Source organism: Oncorhynchus gorbuscha, linkage group LG23 (genome assembly GCF_021184085.1).
Source record: "Oncorhynchus gorbuscha isolate QuinsamMale2020 ecotype Even-year linkage group LG23, OgorEven_v1.0, whole genome shotgun sequence".
Lineage (NCBI taxonomy): Eukaryota > Metazoa > Chordata > Actinopteri > Salmoniformes > Salmonidae > Oncorhynchus > Oncorhynchus gorbuscha.
In genome coordinates this window covers 52409679-52434126 of record NC_060195.1, presented here as the reverse complement: position 1 = coordinate 52434126, position 24448 = coordinate 52409679, and the positions used below count along the sequence as shown (strand labels likewise).

At 41.6% G+C, this 24448-nt stretch overlaps 1 protein-coding gene across 2 annotated transcripts in view; it reads right to left on the bottom strand.

The window, feature by feature from the left end:
• The window catches only part of LOC124010416 (parathyroid hormone 2 receptor-like), a 31188-nt gene extending 7708 nt beyond the window's left edge, over positions 1–23480 (bottom strand). Inside the window, exons 1-11 of one of the 2 annotated variants that reach the window (XM_046322824.1) lie at positions 23414–23480; positions 22734–22962; positions 21368–21467; positions 14397–14507; positions 13502–13623; positions 13058–13155; positions 9017–9200; positions 3111–3264; positions 2772–2832; positions 2138–2204; positions 373–467 (exon numbers count right to left, since the gene is read on the bottom strand). In XM_046322824.1, coding sequence (XP_046178780.1) covers positions 373–467; positions 2138–2204; positions 2772–2832; positions 3111–3264; positions 9017–9200; positions 13058–13155; positions 13502–13623; positions 14397–14507; positions 21368–21467; positions 22734–22823 — 1082 coding nt within the window. In that variant the 5' untranslated portion in view covers positions 22824–22962; positions 23414–23480. The remainder of the gene's footprint in view (positions 1–372; positions 468–2137; positions 2205–2771; positions 2833–3110; positions 3265–9016; positions 9201–13057; positions 13156–13501; positions 13624–14396; positions 14508–21367; positions 21468–22733; positions 22963–23413) is intronic. The other variant, XM_046322826.1, reaches the window with a different exon arrangement.
• Between the last annotated feature and the right edge of the window lie 968 nt (positions 23481–24448).

Sequence of the window (24448 nt, the reverse complement as noted above, 5' to 3'; positions counted from 1 at the left end):
CTTTTCCAATACACATATTAGAAAATAAAAGATGCATTATCTCATGGCTACGACGAAATACATTTAATAAATAACAACACTTCGAGAGCTACGCTGCCTTCAGAGTTTCAGACACAGATGAACCTGCTCTAAATTCATAACCTGTATCCTAAGCCTGAGTAAATGACGTGAAAGCTTTGCAAACAAACACATGGATCATGAATATAAAGGAAGAATGATTAAACTCATCAAAGGCACATATTTAGAATAAGCTATTTCAATAAAAACGGCTAATTTAATCAAATGCGGTATTTACAGTTTAATGTTTTCCCCCACAAAAATTACATAAATAAGATTGACTGAAGGAACAAGGCACTAAGACACCAACCCTACCTGCATTGCTTCCGAGTGTCATATCTCCCAGCATTCGTCTCTCTGATTTTTGTGGCCAGCACTCGCACAATATTCACAAACAAAATAAAGTTGAGCTGAAAAAAAAAAAGCTTGCATGATTCACTGCTCATTGTACTGGGATTGCCTCATTGTAGTGGACCTACAGTTCTGTAGGTGACATGGTCAGATTGCCTCATTGTAGTGGGCCTACCGTTCTGTAGGTGACATGGTCAGATTGCCTCATTGTAGTGGGCCTACCGTTCTGTAGGTGACATGGTCAGATTGCCTCATTGTAGTGGGCCTACCGTTCTGTAGGTGACATGGTCAGATTGCCTCATTGTAGTGGGCCTACCGTTCTGTAGGTGACATGGTCAGATTGCCTCATTGTAGTGGGCCTACCGTTCTGTAGGTGACATGGTCAGATTGCCTCATTGTAGTGGGCCTACCGCTCTGTAGGTGACATGGTCAGATTGCCTCATTGTAGTGGGCCTACCGCTCTGTAGGTGACATTGTCTGACTGTCTGGATCTGCACTAGGGCCCTGAGGAGTAGATGTCAGCCGGGTCAGTCAGTCCTCTGAAACTCCTCCTACTGAACTAAACCCACTAATAATACTAGAAGGAGAGGCTCTATCAGCACATCATTTCAAAGGTCTAACCCACTGCTTTGGCATTCTCACTCAGGAGTCTGGATAGAAAAACAAATTGTGCAGTGCCTGTGGCCTAGCTCCCGGCTTAGACACATTCCTCTCCCCACCGGATACCGGGTTTCAATCCCCACTCCAACCCATTAATCTGTTAATCCCACTTGACTGTCTCCCGCTCTGTTATGTTGGTCTCAATAAAGAAAAAAAAAACAAGATTCTGGGCATCAATACTCCCTCACAGTTATCTCTCATCATGACATTTCTACCATGATACCATTGAACTTGTACCATCAAAGGTTTGGATGAGATTACATTTTAAATCGAAAGAAGAGACTGTAGCCTGTAGTCTACTTTGATTTCATTAGGAGAACCTAAGTCCCTGGTCCACCTCATGTGGCAGGATAAGAGCAATAGTATTGAAAGAGATGCAAATGTATGTATCTCTGCTGAGACTGAGTCAGTGGTGTCAATTTGAGAGTGTTGTTGGCTGACTAAGCGCAGAGAGGGGAAAGTATACACTAGGCTTAGGTACTCAGGTAGGGGACAGGTATACTGTACACTAGGGAGTCACTAGGCCACTAGGGAGCTGGGACAGGTATACACCAGGGAGCAAGGTGTCACTCCACTTTTCCAAGGGGCAGAGAGAAAGCTTCTGGCCCAGAGAAAAGCAGATGAAATCCTCTCTTTGGATTTGAGTTCTTCAAGAGTATTATACACAACAAGAGTTACAGTTAGTAAATAGATTTTACATGACAAAAAGCCACCAGGACCACCATTTCTTTTTTGTAGGTCAGCAGTTTTTGGTATCAGGTTTCAACTTCTCTTATTTGTCTTGATTTAATTTCTTTACTTTGTCTCCCGAAATAAGGACTTTGCCCAGAGACTCCAGGTGTGAAGCTGTGCAGAGCAAACTAAGCTATAAGCTTGACCAAAGTTGCTAAAACTTGAACATGAATCCAGCTATATAGAGAACAAAACACTTTTTAAAAATTCAAGATAAGTCAGCAATGTAACCTTCTAGTAATGGATGCAAACTACAGGATTCTCGCCTCAATGGCTATGATTGATGAATTGGGGAGAGGCATTATGTTGTTTTTTTACTGCAATTGAAGTCACTTACACCAATGGCTGTAAGGATGGGAACTTGATAGATCCATTTAATGTTACCCGCACTTAACTCCCAGCATCTGTTAAGAGAGAGAGAAAGAGAGAGAGCGAGAGAGAGAGCGAGAATAAGAGAGAAAGAGTACATTTGTACTGCAGGAGTTCCTTACTGCTCTCAAAACAGCATGTCGTTGTGCAACAAAAGTGTAGTCTCTCTTGCCAGTCTCAGGGCGCTCTGCACACACAATGGCTGTGAGAAGAGGCTAATAAAAGTGTAATGGTGTCATGTCAAAGGTGTGCAACTGCAACATTAAGGCAAGTAGGCCGCTGACTGTGAATGAGAACAAGAGTACTGAGGTGGCAAGTAGCCTGGTGGCTAGAGCGTTGGGCCAGTAACCGAAAGGTTGCTGGATCGAATCCCTGAGCTGAAGGTAAATGAGGTAAAAATCTGTTGTTCTGCCCCTGAACAAAAACATCCTGGAAGATGCTATTTCCAAACCAGATGATTGTGGGGAGCCTAGACAGGTGATGCACAAAGTTCCTCAACAGGAACTCATGCTAGGCTGGGCTCCTCCACTTAAATTGTGTTGCTGGAGGTGTCTGTGGAATATGGTAGGTGAAGGAGGAAGTTGAGCGTCACTCTCACCCACCGTGCGTCTGCCAGCGTTGCCCGGACAACAGCCCAGGCGGCGACGAAGAGAGCAGGGACACCTGAAATTAGAGAGGACAATGATTGCTTACTGCCATCTCAAGATCTTACAAGATTCAGTACACTGATGAAATTCAATTGATACTGGCAAGAGCAGTGGGATTATTTTTCTTCTTTTAAGATACAAAACTATTCCCACGCACCTGCAACAAGCAAACTCATATGTCTGAGTGCATTTCCTATTGTGAATAACAGCTGTAGTAACATGTGGCCGTCAACAACATGAGCGCTGTTGTGATTTGGTGACCGCATGCGCTTCTAAGACGGCAGAGCAGCTCACCCCATCCAATCAGGGTAAAGCACCACAGGTATTTGGTGTCCGAGTAGAAGGCCATGAAAATGAGGCTGTGGAGGTACAGCCCTTCTACTAGGATCCAGTAGTAATTGGTTGCCAGGAAGTAAATGAAGAGCAACACAGTGATCTTGCATCCAACCTGGTAAAAACAACAGCTTGTTAAAAACATCCTGTAGTGCAGAGCCGTGTTCCAGTGGTAACACTTTCAGGTCCATACACATAACCAGGGTTCAATCCCTGCATGCTCCCTTCTCACTATGTCTCCTCCTCGTCACTTATCTCCCACTCTAATCTATCTATCAATAAAGCACAAATGAAAGGATGTGATTGTTAGCCTAGCCCCACAGAATGCTTTGTGACCGCGAAACATATTGATTTAATTATTAGTCGTAGCATGGATATCAAGATGTGTTGGTGCCTACATTTTTAGCTGCAAACAGATGTTTTTTCATCTATGCACAAAAAGCCACATCTGTATTTTTGTCATGATTTACCTGCTGAGTGAATAATATTTTTCTAGTAATACAAACTAAATACTTAACTAAATTCTATGTTCTTCTAGTAATAAAAATTAAGTTCTGGGAAAAGAAAAACCATTGAATGCAATTCTCTTTCTGTCGTGATGGAGATATTTGTATAGAGGAAATTGCCGCCTGCCTGGGGATATCCTGACATACAGGAAAAGGGCAACCGAGGTCTTCACGTACATGACATTCTCAACCGTTGATCCTCTTTTCACAGTCATTTCCCACTGCGGCTAAGCTTAGACTCACAGTATGAGAAACAGTACGAAGAGATGTTGATAAAGTTCAGTTCAAGCTGAGGATTATGGGGACGGCACAGAAAATGACTGATGCAGTGTTGTTTTCCATTGAAGTCATATGACGTTGCCACCGCAAGGTCATCCACATTATCAAAGACGTTGTTAGGTGTAGCAGTGTGGCACAGCGGTAGTGCTGCAATCGACCATGCACGCATAGGAGTGACGTGTTTGAATCCCCGCCCTAGTCACTTTCTCCCCTCCAAACTATACATCCACAGTATATCTACATTCTGAACTGTCTAAATAAAAAATAAAAAAATCTGTCTGAATACCCCTACCTGCATTATAAATAGTACTCTGATGTAAAAACAGAAAGATTTATAGCATGTGACATTTCTAAAATGTATGCTGTAAAAGCCAGGATTTCATATATCTAGTATACATTCCCTAGGATGAAGTCACTGCACACTGAAGAGAATTGTCTTTCCAGACTCACGTGTTTGACTACAGCTAATCATCAAAGTACCAAAATGAACGAATGGCGGGAAACAACCCAATTGACTATCGCCTTGTAGCAGTCACTTCTGCCATTATGAAGTGCAGTCTAGTGAAGGAACACATATCACCTCCACATTACCCGACACCCTAGACCCACTGCAATTTGCATACTGCCCAATAGATCCACGGATGACGCAATCACCTGCACGCTGCCCTATCCCAGCTGGACAAGAGGAATACCTACGTAAGAATGCTGTTCATTGACTACAGCTCAGCCTTCAACACCATAGTACTCTCTAAGCTCATCATTAAGATTGGGGCCCTGGGTCTGGGTCCTGGACTTCCTAACGGTAGGCAAAAATACCTCCACTACGCTGATCATCATCACAGGGGCTCCACGAGGGTGCTTGCTCAGACCCCTCCTGTACTCCCTGTTCACCCATGACTGCGTGGCTGTGCACATCTCCAACTTAATCATCACGTTTGCTTACGACACAACAGTGGTAGGCCTGATTACCAACAACGACGAGACAGTCTACAGGGAGGAGGTGAAGGCCCTGGCGGAGTGGTGCTTAGAAAATAACCTCTCCATCAACATCAACAAAACGAAGGAGCTGATCGTGGACTTCAGGAGACAGAGGGAGCCCGCCCCAATCCACATTGACAGTGCCGCAGTGGAGAAGGTGAAAAGCTTCAAGTTCCTCGCTGTACACATCACGGACAATTTTAAATGGTCCACCCACAGAGACAGACAGTTCTTCAGGAGGCTGGAGAAATTTGGCTTGGCCCCTAAGACCCTCACAAACTTTTACAGATGCACCACTGAGAGCATCCAGTTGGGCTGTATCACCGCCTGGTACGGCAACTGCACCGTCCACAACTGCAGGGCTTTCCGGAAGGGTGCTACAGTCTGCCCAGCGCATCACCGGGAGCACACTGCCTGCCCTCCAAGACATCTACAGCACCTGGTGTCACAGGAAGGCCAAGAGCCACAGCCTGTTCACCCTGCTTACCATCCAGAAGGTGAGGTCAGTACAGGTGCATCCAAGCTGGGACCGAGAGACTGAAAAACAGCTTCTATCTCAAGGCTATAGGACTGTTAAATAGTCACCACTAGCCGGCCTCCGCCCAGTAAACTTCCCTGAACTTTAGTCACTGTCACCAGTACTGTCACCAACCGGCTACCACCGGTTACTCAACCCTGCACCTAGGAGGCTGATGCCCTATGTACAGTACATAGAAATTGAACACTGGTCACTTGAATAATGTTGACATACTGTTTTACCCACTTCATATGTATATACTGTATTCTAGTCAAGGCCTATCCTACTTAACTATTGCTATACAAATACTATTCTATCTATATACTTTCCATAATGTCTATACATGTCATCATATACACACACTGAACAAAAATATAAATGCAACATGCAATAATGTTACTGAGTTACAGTTCATATAAGGAAATCAGTCAACTGAAATAACTTCCTTAGGCTCTAATCTATGGATTTCACATGACTGGTGAATCAGATATGCATCTATTGGTCACAGATACCGAAAAAAAAAAAGTTGGGGCGTGGATCTGAAATTAATCAGTATCTGGAGTGACCACCATTTGCTTCATGCAGTGCGACACATCTCCTTCGCATAGTTGATCAAGCTGTTGATTGTGGCCTGTGGAATGTTCTCCCACTCCTCTTCAATGGCTGTGCGAAGGAGAACTAAAAGACGCTGTCGTACACATCGATCCTGAGCATCCCAAACATGCTCAATGGGTGACATGTCTGGTGAGTATGCAGGCCATGGAAGAACTGGGTCATTTTCAGCTTTCAGGAATGATGTACAGATCCTTGCGACATGGAGGTGTGCATTACCATGCTAAAACATGAGGTAATACCGGCGGATGAATGGCACGACAATGGGCCTCAGTATCTTGTCACTATATCTTTGCACATTAATTGCCATCGATAAAATGCAATTGTGTTCATTATCTGTAGCTTATGCTTGCCCATACCATAACCCCACCACTACCATGGAGAACTCTGTTCACAACGTTGACATTAGCAAACCGCTCACCCACCCAAAGCAATACACGCTGTCTGCCATCTGTCCGGTACAGTTAAAACAGGGATTCATCCGTGAAGAGCACACTTCTCCAGCGTGCCAGTGTCCATCGAAGGTGAGCATTTACCCACTGAAGTTGATTACGACGCCAAACTGCAGTAAGGTCAAGACCTTTGTGAGGATGACGAGCACGCAGATGAGTTTCCCTGAGATGGTTTCTGACAGTTTGTGTAGAAATTCTTCAGTTGTGCAAACCCACAGTTTCATCAGGTGTCTGGTCTCAGACTATCCCACAGGTAAAGAAACTGATGGAGAGGTCCTGGGCTGGCGTGGTTACACGTGGTCTGCGGTTGTTAGGCTGGTTGGACATACTGCCAAAATCTCTAAAACGACGTTGGAGGTGGCATATGGTAGAGAAAATAACATTGAATTATTTGGCAACAGCTCTGGTGGACACTCCTGCAGTCAGCAGGAGTGTCACACAACACAACACAATGCCACATCTGTGTGACAAAACTGCACATTCTAGAGTGGCCTTTTATTGTCCCCAGCACAAAGTGCCCCTGTGTAATGATCATGCTATTTAATCAGCTTCTTGATATGCCACAGGTGGATGGATTATCTTGGCAAAGGAGAAATGCTCACTAACAGAGATGTAAACAAATTTGTGCACAACATTTGAGAGGAATAAGCTTTTTGTGCGTATGGAAAACTTCTGAGATCTTTTATTCAGCTCATGAAACATGGGACCACCAACACTTTACATGTTGCGTTTATATTTATGTTCAGTATACATCGTGAGACACAGAAAACATGAAGATGCTCGAGGGGTGCTTGACGCCATCTGTCAAGCATGGTGAAGGCAATGTGATGGTCTGGGGGTGCTTTGGTGGTGGTGAAGTGGGAGATTTGTACAGGGTAAAAGGGATCTGTATTCAGACCCTTTACTCAGTACTTTGTTGAAGCAATTACAGCCTGGAGTCACACCTGTATTTGGAGAGTTTCTCCCATTCTTTTCTGCAGATCCTCTCAAGCTTTGTCAGGTTGGATGGGGAGAATTGCTGCACAGTTATTTTCAGGTCTGTCCAGAGGTGTTCGATCGGGTTCAAGTCCCGGCTCTGGCTGGACCACTCAAGGACATTCAGAGACTTGTCCCGAAACAACTATTGCGTTGTCTTGGCTGTGTGCTTAGTGTCGTTGACCTGTTGGAAGGTGAACCTTCTGAAGGTGAACCTGGAGCAGGTTTTCATCAAGAATTTGTCTGTACTTTGCTCCGTTCATCTTTGCCTCGATGCTGACTACTCTCCCTGTCCCTGCTGCTGAAAAACTCCTCCACAGCATGATGCTGCCACCACCATGCTTCACCATAGGAATGGTGCCAGGTTTCCTCCAGACTTTGATGCATGGCATTCAGGCCAAAGAGTTCAATCTTGGTTTTGTCAGACCAGAGAACCTTGTTTCTCATGGTTTAAGAGTCTTTAGGTGCCATTTGGCAAACTCCAAGCGGGCTGTCATGTGCATTTTACTCAGGAGTGGCTTCCATCTGACCACTCTACAATAAAGGCTTGATTGGTGGAGTGCTGCAGAGATGGTTGTCCTTCTGGAAGGTTCTCCCATCTCCACAGAGGAACTCTAGAGCACTGTCAGAGTAACCATCGGGTTCTTGGTCACCTCCCTGACTGAGGCCCTTCTCCCTTGATTGCTAAGTTTGGCCAGGCGGCCTGCTCTAGGAAGAGTCTTGGTGGTTCCAAACTTCTTCCATTTAAGAATGATGGAGGCCACTGTGATCTTGTGGTCCTTCAACGCTGCAGACTTTTTTTGGTACCCTTCCCCAGATCTGTACCTTGACACGATCCTGTCTTGGAGTTCTACGGACAATTCCTTGGTTTCTTGCTCTGACATGCACTGTCAACTGTGGGACCTTATATAGACAGGCCTTTCCAAATCATGTCCAGTCATTTGAATCTACCACAGGGGGACTCCAATCAAGTTGTAGAAACATCTTAAGGATGATCAATGGATGCACCTGAGCTCGATTTCAAGTCTCATATCAAAGGGTCTGAATACTTATGTAAATGTCATATTTCAGTTTTTATTTTGTATAAAAATGTGCAAAAATGTATATTGTGTGCAAATTGCTGATGCATTTAAAAATATATATATTTTAGAATAAGGCTGTAACGTAACCAAATGTGGAAATGGTCAAGGTGTATACCTGCCAAAGGCACTGTATATTTATACTCTGGACTCATTGATCACCCTAATATTTCTATATTTCTTAATTCCGTTCTTTTACTTTTAAATGTGTGTGTATTGTTAGATATTACTACACTATGAGAGCTAGGAACACAAGCATTTCGCTACACCCACAATAACATCTGGCTAAATATGTGTATGCGATCAATAACATTTTGTGATTTAGATTTTCGATGTCTTGTATTCGATGTGTATTTATCAACCCCCCCCCCCCCATGTTGTGCTGCTGACACTTGAGAGCAAGCTTTTAAGTGCATTTCATACAACAAACTGACCTTGCAGTTGAAGGGAAGAACATTACTGTACTCACAAACTGGGATTTGTCAAGAGGCTTAGCAGAGATGGTCTTGTAGTTGTCCATGAGCGCTGTGTCAAATTCCTGCAGACCTCCGTTGGTGTGGACCACCTTGTCTTTGACAAAGATGCTGACGGCACGCAGCATGAAGGACACAAACATGTGCATGTGGATGTAGTTCCTAGTGCAGTGGAGGCGTCTGCATGGCAGGCAGACAGAGGTAAAACACTCAAGGCTCAACAATCAATATATTCAATCAATGAAATACATTTTATAAAACCCTTTTACATCAGTAGTTGTCACAAAGTGCTTTACCCAGCCTAAACCCCAAAGAGCAAGCAAAGCAGTAGCAAAAGGACAGTGGCTAAGAAAAACTACCTCGAAGGAAGAAACCTAGGGAGAAACTGAGAAATTCTAGGCATCTACATTTTTGGCATTTAAACCTAGTTTATTGTGTTGAGAGGAATTTGGAAATGTACTTTTAATGCATATACATTATAAAGCCAAACTGCATTGAGTAATCTGAATTGAACAAAATAACCGGAATTGAGTAAAATACACTAAATTCCACGGTTTTTAAAATCAAAATGGTTCCCCACAATCAGTTTCCTCAGACCATTTGAGTTAGGTTTACAGTGTACTGTGTTTTTTAATTTAAACTTTATTTAACTAGTTAAGAACAAATTCTTATTTACAATGATGGCCTACACTGGCCAAACCCGGACAACGCTGGGCCAATTGTGCACTGCCCTATGGGACTCCCAACACAGCCGGTTGTAATACAGCCTAGATTCAAACCAGGGTGTCTGTAGTGATGCCTCTAGCACTGAAATGCAGTGCCTTAGACCGCTGAGCCACTCGGGAAATACTGAGAGAAGATGCTTGAGAGTAATACTTCCTTTTCTAATTGCATTCATGATATCTGCCAGGTTGAAATTGTAAATGAGAACTTGTTCTCAACTTACCTACCTGGTTAAATAAAGGTGAAATAAAATAAATTGACAACTCATAATGAAAAGCACTGATATGTTGGATTCACATCTCCAACAAATCAATATTTAATATGTAGACAAACTGGAATTAAGGCCAGACTAAGTCAGTGGCACAAAAGATACATCGCATTAAATGTTGATACAGTGGGGCAAAAATGTATTTAGTTAGCCACCAATTGTGCAAGTTCTCCCACTTAAAAAGAAGAGGCCTGTAATTTTCATCATAGGTACACTTCAACTATGACAGACAAAATTAGAAAAGAAAATCCAGAAAATCACATTGTAGGATTTTTAATGAATTTATTTGCAAATTATGGTGGAAAATAAGTATTTGGTCACCTACAAACAAGCAAGATTTCAGGCTCACACAGACCTGTAACTTCTTATTTAAGAGGCTCCTCTGTCCTCCACTCGTTACCTGTGTTAATGGCACCTGTTTGAACTTATCAGTATAAAAGACACCTGTCCACAACCTCAAACAGTCGCACTCCAAACTCCACTATGGCCAAGACCAAAGAGCTGTCAAAGGACACCATTGACCTACACCAGGCTGGGAAGACTGAATCTGCAATAAGCAGTAAGCAGCTTGGTTTGAAGAAATCAACTGTGGGAGCAATTATTAGGAAATGGAAGACATACAAGACCACTGATAATCTCCCTCCATTTGGGGCTCCACGCAAGATCTCACCCCGTGGGGTCAAAATGATCACAAGAATGGTGAGCAAAAATCCCAGAACCACATGGGGAGGGGGGGGTGAATGACCTGCAGAGAGCTGGGACCAAAGTAACAAAGCCTACCATCAGTAACACACTATGCCGCCAGGGACCCAAATCCTGCAGTGCCAGACGTGTCCCCCTGCTTAAGCCAGTACATGTCCAGGCCCGTCTGAAGTTTGCTAGAGAACATTGGGAGATGAAACCAAAACATGAGTTTTTGGTAAAAACTCAACTCGCCGTGTTTGGAGGACAAAGAATGCGGAGTTGCATCCAAAGAACACCATACCTACTGTGAAGCGTGGGGGTGGAAACATCATGCTTTGGGGCTGTTTTTCTGCAAATGGACCAGGACGACTGTTCCGTGTAAAGGAAAGAATGAATGGGGCCCTGTATCGTGAGATTTTGAGTGAAAACCTCCTTCCATCAGCAAGGGCATTGAAGATGAAACGTGGCTGTGTCTTTCAGCATGACAAACACACCGCCCGGGCAACGAAGGAATGGCTTCGTAAGAAGCATTTCAAGGTCCTGGAGTGGCCTAGCCAGTCTCCAGATCTCAACCCCATAGAAAATCTTTGGAGGGAGTTGAAAGTCCATGTTGCCCAGCAACAGCCCCAAAACATCACTGCTCTAGAGGAGATCTGCATGGAGGAATGGGCCAAAATACCAGCAACAGTGTGTGAAAACCATGTGAAGACTTACAGAAAATGTTGACCTCTGTCATTGCCAACTTAGGGTATATATCAAAGTATTGAGAAACCTTTTATTGACCAAATACTTATTTTCCACCATAATTTGCAAATAAATTCATTAAAAATCCTACAATGTGATTGTCTGGTTTTTTTTTCTCATTTTCTCTGTCATACTTGAAGTGTACCTATGATGAGAATTTGCACAATTGGTGGCTGACTAAATACTTTTTTGCCCCACTGTACGTGGTTGTGTTGACAACCAAACACAATTCAATAATCATTTTGTAATACAGCAAACAGCCTAAAGTTAAGGCTCTTACAAACTAATGTAACAGTGTTAATTCAACCTTAAAATGAGTCACACATCCATGACCAAATGTTGAGGTTAGCCTACTGTAACTATAAATGTCTTCTTATGTAATCAGCCTACTGTAACTATAAATGTATTCTTATGTAATCAGCCTAATGTAACTATAAATGTATTCTTATGTAATCAGCCTACTGTAACTATAAATGTATTCTTATGTAATCAGCCTACTGTAACTATAAATGTATTCTTATGTAATCAAAGAAAGTGTGCATGCAAAGGTCGCAGGTCTGTGCAGATCTTTACAATTTCTATAATAACCTGTGGAGAATCTTGAACAGCATTGATCACTTGCACTATGTACTTTTAATGTAATCCAGGTCATTTGGTTGTGCTATTTGATACATTTTATTTTGTTTATTTTTATTATTTCACCAGGTAGGCCAGTTGAGAACAAGTTCTCATTTACAACTGCGACCTGGCCAAGATAAAGCAAAGCAGTGCAACAAAAACAACAACAGAGTTACACATAAACAAACGTAAAGTCAATAACACAATAGAAAAATATATGTACAGTGTGTGCAAATGTAGAAGATTAGGGAGGTAAGGCAATAAATAGGCCAAAGAGGTGAAATAATTACAATTTAGCATTAACACTGGAGTGAGAGATGTGCAGATGATGATGTGCAAGTAGAGATACTGGGGTGCAAAAGAGCAAGAAGATAAATAACAATGTGGGGATGAGGTAGTTGGGTGTGCTATTTACAGATTGGCTGTGTGCAGGTACAGTAAGCTGCTCTGACAGCTGATGCTTAAAGTTAGAGAGGGAGACATGTTTCCAGCTTCAGTGATTTTTGCAATTTGTTCCATGAAGCACAGTAATAACACATTAAGTTGTCGTATAAATATAAAATATGACATTGTATTCCCAATTCAATTTTGTTGTGCTTTTAAATGGTTGAAAGTTGCCAAATATCCACATTGAAATGGCATGCTGTACCCAGTTGGTCTTCAGGTAATGCATTTATTTTCATCGTTGAGATGGCATTTCCCAGAGAATTTGGAGACGAGTCAAGATGATTGGGCAGGATATTTATCTTTACTTGTTTGCTGTTTTTGGAAAATGGTGATGAACAGATGAGGCCTACTGCTTTATGACCTCAGTGGCATTTACACAGGTGGATAGAGCACCAAAAACGTGTCATTGAAGAGAACACTGATACTAGGGAACACGTCTGTTCTGCAATGGTCTATGGCTGAAACTAAATGGACTGGTATAAGAATAAAAAATAAAAACAATTTGTAAACTTCTGGAGAAAGGACCAATTGTTGGAACACAAGGCAGTCTTACCTGAAGTAGCCTATGATGACAATGGCCCCTAGAAGAGAGATGAAGGACAGTGCATATCCAATGGTGTACATGACGTACAGCCGGTCAAAGAAGTCCTGCTAGAGACAAATTGATATCTTACAGGCCTGCTCAAAACAAAAACAAAAGCAAATCCAATTTTATTTTTCACATACACATGGTTAGCAGATGTTAATGCGAGTGTAGCGAAATGCTTGTGCTTCTAGTTCCGACCATGCAGTGTATCTGACAAGCTACACTGTTTACACCGGCAAAAAGTTAGGCGTCTAGCATAGAAGCTTAAAACCTACCGCTTTCCCAACGCCCCAGTGTAGCTACGCTGTTAGCACGAGTCAGAGCAACTCAAGTATTGGCATCTGTCAAGTCTGCAACCACAACAATGTTAATTGGCATTTTTGGCGTGACTGAAGTGGCGATTGGGATTACCTTTTCCTCCTCTTGACCAGGTAAAAGGAATCTCAAGCAGTCTGAATAATTGGACCACGTTCGGTTCAACCCCTCCACAGAAACCCAGGAACCGTTGATGTCACACTTCCTGTATGCATGACCTGGACACACACGGTCTGGTCATTTACATTGCAACATACAGGTAACCGCCAAAAACAAAGGAAACAGTAACTTAAAGCGTCTTAATAGGGCGTTGGGCCACCACGAGCCAGAACAGCTTCCAAGCAAACTTGGAATGGATTCTACAAGTGCCTGGAACTCTATTGGAGGGGCGCGACACCATTCTTCAAAAATAAATGATATAATTTGGTGTTTTGTTTGTGGTTGAGTGGTGGACTATTTTTGACACACACGGGAAACTGTTGAGCGTAAATAACCTAGCAGCGTTGCAGTTCTTGACACAAACCGGTGCGCCTGGCACCTACTACCATACCCCGTTCAAAGGCACTTACAATTTTTGGCTTGCCCGTTCACCCTCTGAATGGCACACATACACAATCCAGGTCTCAATTGTCTCAAGGCTTTAAAATCCTTCTTTAACTGGTCTCCTGCCCTTCATCTACACTGACTGAAGTGGATTTAACAAGTTACATCAATAAGGGATCATAGCCTTCCCCTGGATTCACCTGATCATGGAAAGAGCAGGTGTTCCTAATGCTTTGTATACTCAGTGTATATTCTTCAAGAATCAATGGGTGTCTACCATTAATGTCCAAAAATTGATATAGCAACTAAATATTCTAGCTTTAAGGTATAGTGTAAACAAAAACTTCTTTCAACCACAAAAAAGGCAAACTTTTGCACCTAGCGCAAACGCTTAGTAAATCTGTCTCCATGAGTATAGCAAGTGTGTTGCCTATCTATACCCCAATACCTTGATGGTTGAAGTCGTAGATGTAGCTGGGGCAGGGGACCTTGGTTAACGCTCCGGTGGATCCCTGGGGCCAACAGATAAGACCATCCCAGCCAGGGGGACAAAGATCATCTGGACACGTAGTGGGAAAAGGGAGTACGGTAATGTTAGTGGTGGGCATCAATACTGATCATTTTATATGATATTGGTTTATTTGCATTTGATATCAATATATGGACGGCATATTACGACATTGGATTAACCTTCCTGTTAACTTGCACTATTATGTAAAAACCCATACTGTACATGCCTGTTCCTGCATGAACAAACCCCTCTCATAGACCTTCTCACAGGCTCTCAACTTAGTGACTTAATTGCCTGCTTATGGGCTAATTCGTGGTGAATGGACTTATTTAAACTGTAGTTTTAACTTTCACATATGGTCCAATGAGCAATCAGAAAGCACTTGTAAGGACTTCACAGAGCCGTGGAGGTGAAAAGAAAAGTAAAAACGATGTTTTTATAAAGCCAATATATACAGTGGGGAGAACAAGTATTTGATAACCTGCAAAATCGGCAGTGTTTCCTACTTACAAAGCATGTAGAGGTCTAATTTTTATCATAGCTACACTTCAACTGTGAGAGACGGAATCTAAAACAAAAATCCTGAAAATCACATTGTATGACTTTTAAGTAATTAATTGGCATTTTATTGCATGACATAAGTATTTGATCACCTACCAACCAGTAAGATATCCAGGCTCTTAAAGACCTGCTAGTTTTTCTTTAAGAAGCCCTCCTGTTCTCCACTCATTACCTGTATTACCTGCACCTGTTTGAACTCGTTACCTGTATAAAAGACACCTGTCCACACACTCAATCAAACAGACTCCAACCTCTCCACAATGGCCAAGACCAGAGAGCTGTGTAAGGACATCAGGGGTAAATTGTAGACCTGCACAAGGCTGGGATGGGCTACAGGACAATAGGCAAGCAGCTTGGTGAGAAGGCAACAACTGTTGGCGCAATTATTAGAAAATGGAAGAAGTTCAAGATGACAGTCAATTAATATATATATTTTTTAACCTTCATTTAACTAGGCAAGTCAGTTAAGAACAAATTCTTATTTTCAATGACTGCCTAGGAACAGTGGGTTAACTGCCTGTTCAAGGGCAGAACGACAGATTTGTACCTTGTCAGCTCTGGGGTTTGAACTTGCCACCTTCCGGTTACCATTAGGCTACCCTGCTGCCCCAATCACCCTCGGTCTGGGGCTCCATGCAAGATCTCACCTCCTGGGGCATCAATGATCATGAGGGAGGTGAGGGATCAGCCCAGAACTACATGGCAGGACCTGGTCAATGACCTGAAGAGAGCTGGGACCACAATCTCAAAGAAAACCATTAGTAACACACTACGCCGTCATGGATTAAAATCCTGCAGCGTACGCAAGGTCACCCTGCTCAAGCCAGCGCATGTCCAGGCCCATCTGAAGTTTGCCAATGACCATCTCGATGATCCAGAGGAGGAATGGGAGAAGGTCATGTGGTCTGATGAGACAAAAATAGTGCTTTTTGGTCTACACTCCACTCGCCGTGTTTGGAGGAAGAAGGATGAGTACAGCCCCAAGAACACCATCCCATCCGTGAATCATGGAGGTGGAAACATCATTCTTTGAGGATGCTTTTCTGCAAAGGGGACAGGACGACTGCACCGTATTGAGGGGAGGATGGATGGGGCCATGTATCGCGAGATCTTGGCCAACAACCTCCTTCCCTCAGTAAGAGCATTGAAGATGTGTCGTGGCTGGGTCTTCCAGCATAACAAGGACCCGAAACACACAGCCATGGCAACTAAGGAGTGGCTCCGTAAGAAGCATCTCAAGGTCCTGGAGTGGCCTAGCCAGTCTCCAGACCTGAACCCAATAGAAAATCTTTGGAGGGAGCTGAAAGTCTGTATTTTCCAGCGACAGCCACGAAACCTGAAGGATCTCGAGAAGATCTGTATGGAGGAGTGGGCCAAAATCCCTGCTGCAGTGTGTGCAAACCTGGTCAAGAACTACAAGAAACGTATGATCTCTGTAATTGCAAACAAAGGTTTCTGTACCAAATATCAAATACTTATGTAATTCAATAAAATGCAAACTAATTACTTTAAAAATCATACAATGTGATTTTCTGGATTTTTGTTTTAGATTCCATCTCTCACAGTTGAAGTGTACCTATGATAAAAATTACAGACCTCTACATGCTTTGTAAGTAGAAAAACCTGCAAAATCGGCAGTGTATCAAATACTTGTTCTCCCCACTGTATATATCATATCAAAAAAATTCAAGTGATATATTAGTATGGATTTTCCATATTAGTGCCATCACTAGATAATATACTATGGTAATATGCCAAATAATGTAACATTTACTGACATATTGCCATTATACGTCAAATCTTCACAATCACAAACGTCAATATGTGTGATGTATATATTTGACGCTTTTACGTTCATAAGTGACATTATTTGGACCATGTGTTGGAGGGTATCGTCATCAAGGGAACGGAGGCTCCCAGGCCAAATCCCATGGACACTCCTTCAGATAAATCTGAATTTAAAAGAAATCACTGGAACTCGAGGCATTATCATTGAAAGGTTTCATTGACTTGTCGCTTTTGTGCCTGTCCATGGTATGTGCTGGTGATCCTGTGGACACTGGATATTGATCTACTCAATTTAAGAAAGGGCAAATATCCAGCAGCGTGCACTCAGTCCACATCAATGTCATCAATGAAACAAGTTCAAGAAGGATCAACATACTAAAACTTGGCTCCAAGGAGAAAAAATATTTCTTCCACTATGTCTATTTAAACCTCCTTGATTAAACATTTCTAATATGAATCTATATTCTACGATGAGAGGGTGAGATGGGAAGACAAAGCTTATGAGTCACTCATTAGCGACAAGTGCAAGAACATTGCTCATAGTCATTACAGCTATATATACTATCTGTCCACCAGATGAGTAGGCTAGTGGGAGAGCACTATGAGTAATAGGTTGTCGTCTTTTGTCAGCTAGCCCTCCCGATGGTTCAGTGAAACAAGTGACTAGGTTGGGTGTGCGTCCCAAATGGCACCCTGTTCCCTTTATAGTGCACTACCTTTAGTGCCATTTGGGACGTGCCCTGAGACTGAGTAATAAAGACCTAAGTGGGAGAGAAAATAAGAAGCAAAAAGATTAAAATAAATCCATATATTTTATGATTGCAATCCAGGTCTAAAGAGAAGTGGATATTTGTATGCTTCAGTGTCTCAGCTGCAGTAGCCTTCCTATGCGTATATTGTCATACTTCATTATCTCAGAGCCAAATTGGATCTGATTATAGCTGGCTTGAGTCACATTATCATGAGACATCAACGCATGTTGTATTGATTTAAACTGACAGACAGGAAATGTGCCATATTGGGGTTTGGGACCCACTTGCCAGGTCAACACATGTGCAGACACCTTAAAGTGGAACTGACAGTGTTTTAACTACTTTGAAGATGTGAAACAGACAATCATAATATCAGTCAACAATATAAAATTCCCAGTTTATGGTTCAAAGCCAACTTGATGAGGTTTTACAAATAGGTTCTATTTTACTCAAAATTCCATGATGTAAAGTAAGGCATTGTTGGAAGAATAAATGGATGTGGTTCAATGCATGATTAATATCCTTTACCAATACATTTCTTGGTGGTCCAAAATATATTGCTATCAGGTCCTTCTGTAGCTCAGTTGGTAGAGCATGGCGCTTGTAACGCCAGGGTAGTGGGTTTGATTCCCGGGACCACCCATACGTAGAATGTATGCACACATGACTGTAAGTCAAAGCGTCTGCTAAATGGCATATTATTATATTAGGTTGTAAATCACAGATGGCCTGGTACATTTGCTGCCTCCACCGATTTGGGTTTCAGTGACCCAATATTTTGACAAAAACGGACAACTGTAAGGCTGGGAATGTCAAATACAATCAAACTAACAAGGACAATGATCACAAGTTAGTCATAATGTGGCTAATAGGCTAGCGCATGTGTCAAGCAAGGCCCACAGCCCAAATAGGACACACAAGCGAGTATAAATGAGTTGAGACATCGACTTTATGAAATTATTGCCTGATGTGCCCTGAATCTGTGAATTCAACTTCAATTGTGCTGCTTTCATGTGTCCCGTTTACAACGTACAGCAGAGAGAAAGTGTAGGACTCACGCACCAGTCCTAGCTAGGCTACTAAAATGTTGCAGCCTGGCTTCGGTTTTTAAAGCTTGACAATGAATAACCAAAAAATAAAACCTGCAACAAAACACCGTGCAAAGGAGAAACATGTTGGCCAGTTACAGAAACATTTGAGCAGTAGCCTAGGCTGGACCATTTCGTAATATTTTTTTCTAAGAGTGTACACTAAATCAAGCACAACTCGAACATTGTCATGCATATACTTGACCAGGGTCTGGATACAACACCTCATACAACAAAGATTATGTATACATAATCCCATGACATTAAGTGAACATGTTTGGCCAATTGTAAAGAAGAAGCTGAGCTCCACACACTACAGCATATTAGCACTGGTTTTCTTAAAACAATACGGGAGATTACATAAACCTGCGTGTTAAAATATTCAGGATTCAAACAAAAAACCCACAAGATTTACGTGTAGATTAGTTGATGTCTCGTTGTTACCGTGTTTGACAGCTGCTTCTGGTTCTCTATTCCCACCACAATTAAATAATGACCTATAAGAGCATTGACAATCATAAGGCTTGTAGCCTAATGAATGTAAAATACTTATTGTAATAATGAAGTCTATATCATACAACTGTTTCATGTCAACATACTAATAATTATAATATAATGTGCAATTAACTAATTTGTGCAATTAATTACAACGCCTTTTGATTAAAATAAATATAAACATAATCTTGATAGGCTTGATTTAAATTAAAATTTTAAACATGGACAATGTTCAGAAATATTGTACTTCTCTTAAAATGTCCATAACCCTACTGTATTAAACAGTTCAAATTAACGGATTACATAAATTAGAAACAAATATTTTTTTTATACTCATGTACACCAACATGAGTTTTCAATACATACAATGTATATGGAAAAATGCCACTGTAGATTTGTCGTGGTAAATGAGAAAATACTTTATTCAAGATGTATAGAATGATTCTCAAATACTGTACATACAGCCATCCTTAGGCTGCTCAATTACCATCTTTGAAGTTAACAGCGACCTTGTTAACACCGCGGGAGTGGTAATATGATGGCTAATAATGGTTGCAACTGAGATCAGGTGTGTGGGTGATCTTAGCTCGTATTGATGGTTTAACGAGAGAACACCTGGCAGTAATACGGTGGCCAATAATGGTTAGAATTGGACCATTGCCTTTAAAGGGACAATCTCAGAATAAAACAGAGCTATCTAATTGCTATATATCATCAATTTAAAGGCCCAAATGGGTGAACCAATCACAGAATGCCCCATCATTTAAAATTTAAAAGAGAACGCAATCTAATAGGGGACCGCAAGATCATTTAGATCTGGATTAAGTCATCTGGAAAAACCAAATACAATAGACAAATACACCACTGATTGAGGGGAAGTGGTGTTATACAATTTTGTAAATGTTTATTTATTTTACTCTAATGAAAGGCAGCATATGCGAAAGTATTCGGCCCCCTTGAACTTTGCGACCTTTTGCCACATTTCAGGCTTCAAACATAAAGATATAAAACTGTATTTTTTGTGAAGAATCAACAACAAGTGGGACACAATCATGAAGTGGAACGACATTTATTGGATGTTTCAAACTTTTTTAACAAATCAAAAACTGAAAAATTGGGCGTGCAAAATTATTCAGCCCCCTTAAGTTAATACTTTAGCGCCACACTCTAATTAGCCATTATGCTCCAATATCTGTTTTATGTTCTGATATTTCTATTCTCCCACCTGGTTTTAATGACTGGTAGATTCTGGATCAAACACACAAAGCGGTTTGTTTTTATCCAGCTCTCACACTGCTACAGAATGTGGGCGGACAATAATATGGAGAGCAGCAGCCAGAAAGAGAAACAACTGCGGGGTTGGGACTGGTAAATTGGCAGATTCAAATGAATGGAATAAATCCACATTTCAGCACTCACAGATTCTGTGGCTAGGGAGAAACACGGCATAATATCTGTGATCTTAAGTCATCTTTGTCTAATCAAATTGCAGTGGTATTCCAAGTAAATAAAGGCTTTTCAAGAAGTTCCTCCCTCCGTTTGTCAAGAGTGCCTATATGGGAAAACTAAGATGAATTTTTAGAAATGTTTTTGTTTACTAAGTGGTGGCCATCATCCCAGTTCTTTTCCCCCTCCCTAAGACCACTTCTGTAGTTGTAGTTTTCATCCATGCTGTATCAAAAGTTGTCTCAAGAGCCCCCAATTAAACATTTGGGGGTGGATAATAAATAATTTGGATAAATATCAGAACACAATTTTTTTGCTGAAAGCATTACTCAATTCAGTAAATCTCATGTTGAACATTGACTGACAATGTGAGAAATGCAAGGAGTTCAGTGTGTCAAAGTGTACATGCAGCAGCACCATATCCAGTCTCTTTTACCAACTCCAATCTCTGACTGAGTGAAGCCTGGGAGAATGTGGGCAGACGTGGAGCAGGCTAGAGTCTCAAATACAACCCCTTTTCCAATACGCAGGAGGCAATAACAGGTAAAGTTATGGGATTTGGTCTCTCGAGAAAGGATGAAGTATGGTGGGTGGCTCTGCCATAAAGATCTGTCTGGATCCACCTGGAAACACGCTGGCCAATGGGGCTCTGGTAAAGCTAGGTAGACCAATCATCTGCTTAGTGGGTATCAATTACATAAACACATACAAAAAAGTTGGTACATTTCCTATGCTGCCCAAAGAGTAAAATTATGTACGTAAGTCAGTGTTTGCCCACCTGCAGGGTTGTGTGTAGAGATGTTCTGATGACACTCAACTTTGACATCATACAGTAGGTACATCTGCTCCAGTGCTGTGATGCCGACCTCTGGATGAACCTACAGAGTAGATTGCAGCATTGATTCAAAAAGTTGCCCCTTAGATGATGATAATTTCCCCCACTAATGGTTAGTATTGGAGAGGGGAAGCTGATCCTAGATATGTACCTAGGGGAATCTTCACCCCAGATATCATTTGGATCTTATAGATGACAAGAGCAGAAATGGTAAAGTGGCTTTGATATTAAAAACTTTGATAAAAATCTAATGTCATAATTACAGTGACATACATACTTCATAAATTAAAAACAAGTCACATACATCACAGTGAGCAATCGCCACATACACACATGCTGATGAACTGTGCTCATACTTCTGCCTCATGCATTCAAGGAGACAGTGGATGTTGAGTACCAGTCAACAATGTATATGCAAACACTGACTGATGAGTATGGAAGCAGGCATGGCTGAATAACAATACATAACCGATAACATTTCCATATGAAATGGCACCAAAGGAAGAAACATAATGTGGGGAAAAGGAATTGGATGATGACCACCACTTTGTAAATGAAAATATTTAGAAAAATCCATCTTAGTGTTCCCATTATTTACAGAATAGATATTTTAAAAAGATAGACAGAGGAAATGGTAAAGGAGTAGAGGAATAGGGAATTGTGGATGCAAGAAAAAAAGCAACCAAATTCATTATGCCAAGAACTTTGTCAACTAGACATAGGTTAACACTGTTCTGTCAAAAGCGCTCCACAGGGATGCATCCCACAGTTGTGTCAAGTTGGCTGGATGTCCTTTTGGTGTTGGACCATTTTTGATACACAGGGGAAACTGTTGAGCGTTAAAAAAAATCAACAGCGTTGCAGTTCTTGAAACACTCAAACGGGCACATACTACCATACCCAGTTGAAAGGCACTTCAATATTTTGTCTTGCCCATTCACCTTCTGAATGGCACACATACACAATCCATGTCTGACTTGTTTCATGACTTTAAAAAAATCCTTCATTAACCTGTCTCCTCCCCTTCATCTATACTGATTGACATCAATAAGGGATCATAGCTTTCACCTTGATTCACCTGGTCAGTCTGTCGTGGAGAAGGTGTTCCTAATGTTTTGTGCACTCAGTGTATATCATCTAGCATCATATTGCTGGTAGCCTATGTAAAATGGTCATGCAAATTCCGTATGTGTATGGTTTATTATATGAACAGTGTAGGCTCCTGTAACAAAACAGGGGTAAACCCTATGGATTAATTCCTCTACAAAAAATACATAAACAATAGCACTCGATTGGCTAGCCTACTTACCTGTGCGTAAACGTGTAGGTAAACTGCATTCCAGCATAAAATAAACTTCGCAAAGTTCATTTTGAAGATAATTGGTGGACAACGTTGCATACAAAGGTTTCGATAAACTCAAAAATCAGCTGTGTTTTTGAAGCACGCAGTAGTTCAGGTGTTGTGTCAAACTCGTGCTAGTCCGACTGTAGGTAGCCTATCCCACTCTTGTGTATTTCCATCCAACGCTCTTGGAAATCTGTTGAAAGAGGATTTCAGGGGAAAGGGCGCAGAAATAGCGTAGCATTGGTCATAGTTTTTATGTCTTCCGTCTGAAATAAGGATGTACCACAAACTTGTTCAAAAAGTTTACTGATCACTTGTGTACCTTAAAATATATCGGCTATATGACTGGCCATTCAGGCTACTTGTGTCCTGTTGTAGTTATCTGAAACACCATTTTAGTAGGCTAAGTTTGCTTTACAGAGACAATTTGGGCATGTTGTCTCGTCTAGGGGCCACGAACATTAACTGCCATTAAAAATTGTAAATATATTTGTTAAACACGAATGAATATTCATTACGGTCAAAAAGTCGCAAGAAAATTACAACTATAATTATCCATAGGCTAGACGGGTAAAATCGAGTTTGCTGCTGACACCTGACAACCCAAATAACTATTAATCTCTACTGTAGCCTAGCCAACCTACCTATAACTGCATTTCTCGGCTGAGCGTGAGTAGTGGTGCTATCTATCTGTGGTGCTGGTATTTTGCGATGTGGGAAGAGATGTCGGCAGCGGTCTGCACGATTCAGTGTGTGTGTGTGTTCGGTCATGAGTGTCTTAAAAACGAATTTACATAAAACTTAAATAAATGCATTTTGGGAAAGTCATGAGTGTCCTAAAAACTAAATGACACAAATTAAAAATTAATGTTTTTTTGAGAACAAATTGTTTGCAAACAATAATGTCCATGTAGAATCTTGGTAAGACTCAGAGTTTGTCAGATTTTGTCAAATTTTCTGTGTGAACAGGTTACAGCGTTCAGAAATCTTGAAGCCACAGTCTGTGATTGAAAGTGCATCACTTTTTTTTATTTTAAATTCATGATAAAGCCATTGATTCTTGACAAATATAACATAGAAATGTGTCATGAGTTTAGATCAACGGTTTTACCCCATCAGAACCCAAATTGTAAGCTTGTTTTACATGTTTTTTGTAAATAATGTATTAAAACACTGTATAGCTTCAAAACATGGTTTAAACTATAATTTTGATCTCATGGATGGTCCTTGCATCCATATCTCTGTCGAGGTCATTCCATGTAAAAAAAAAAAGACCCATGAGCACCCAAGACCTTACCCGACACACTAGACCTACTACAATTCGCTGATCGCCCGACAGATCCACGAATGACGCAGTCGCCATTGCACTAAACACTGCCCTATCCCAGCTAGACAAGAGAAATCCCTATGTACGAATGCTGTTCATTGACTACAGCTCAGTCTTCAATACCATAGTGCCCTCCGAGCTCATCACTCAGCTCAGGGCCCTGGGTCTGAACCCATCCCTGTGCAACTGGGTCCTGGACTTCCTGATGGGCCGACCCCAAGTGGTAAAGGTAGACAACAACACCCCCGCCATGCTGATCCTCAAAACGGGGGCCCCACAAGGGTGCGTGCTCAGCCCCTTTGGTACTGCCTACTCCCCCATGACTGCCTGGCCCCGTCCATTTCTAACTCAG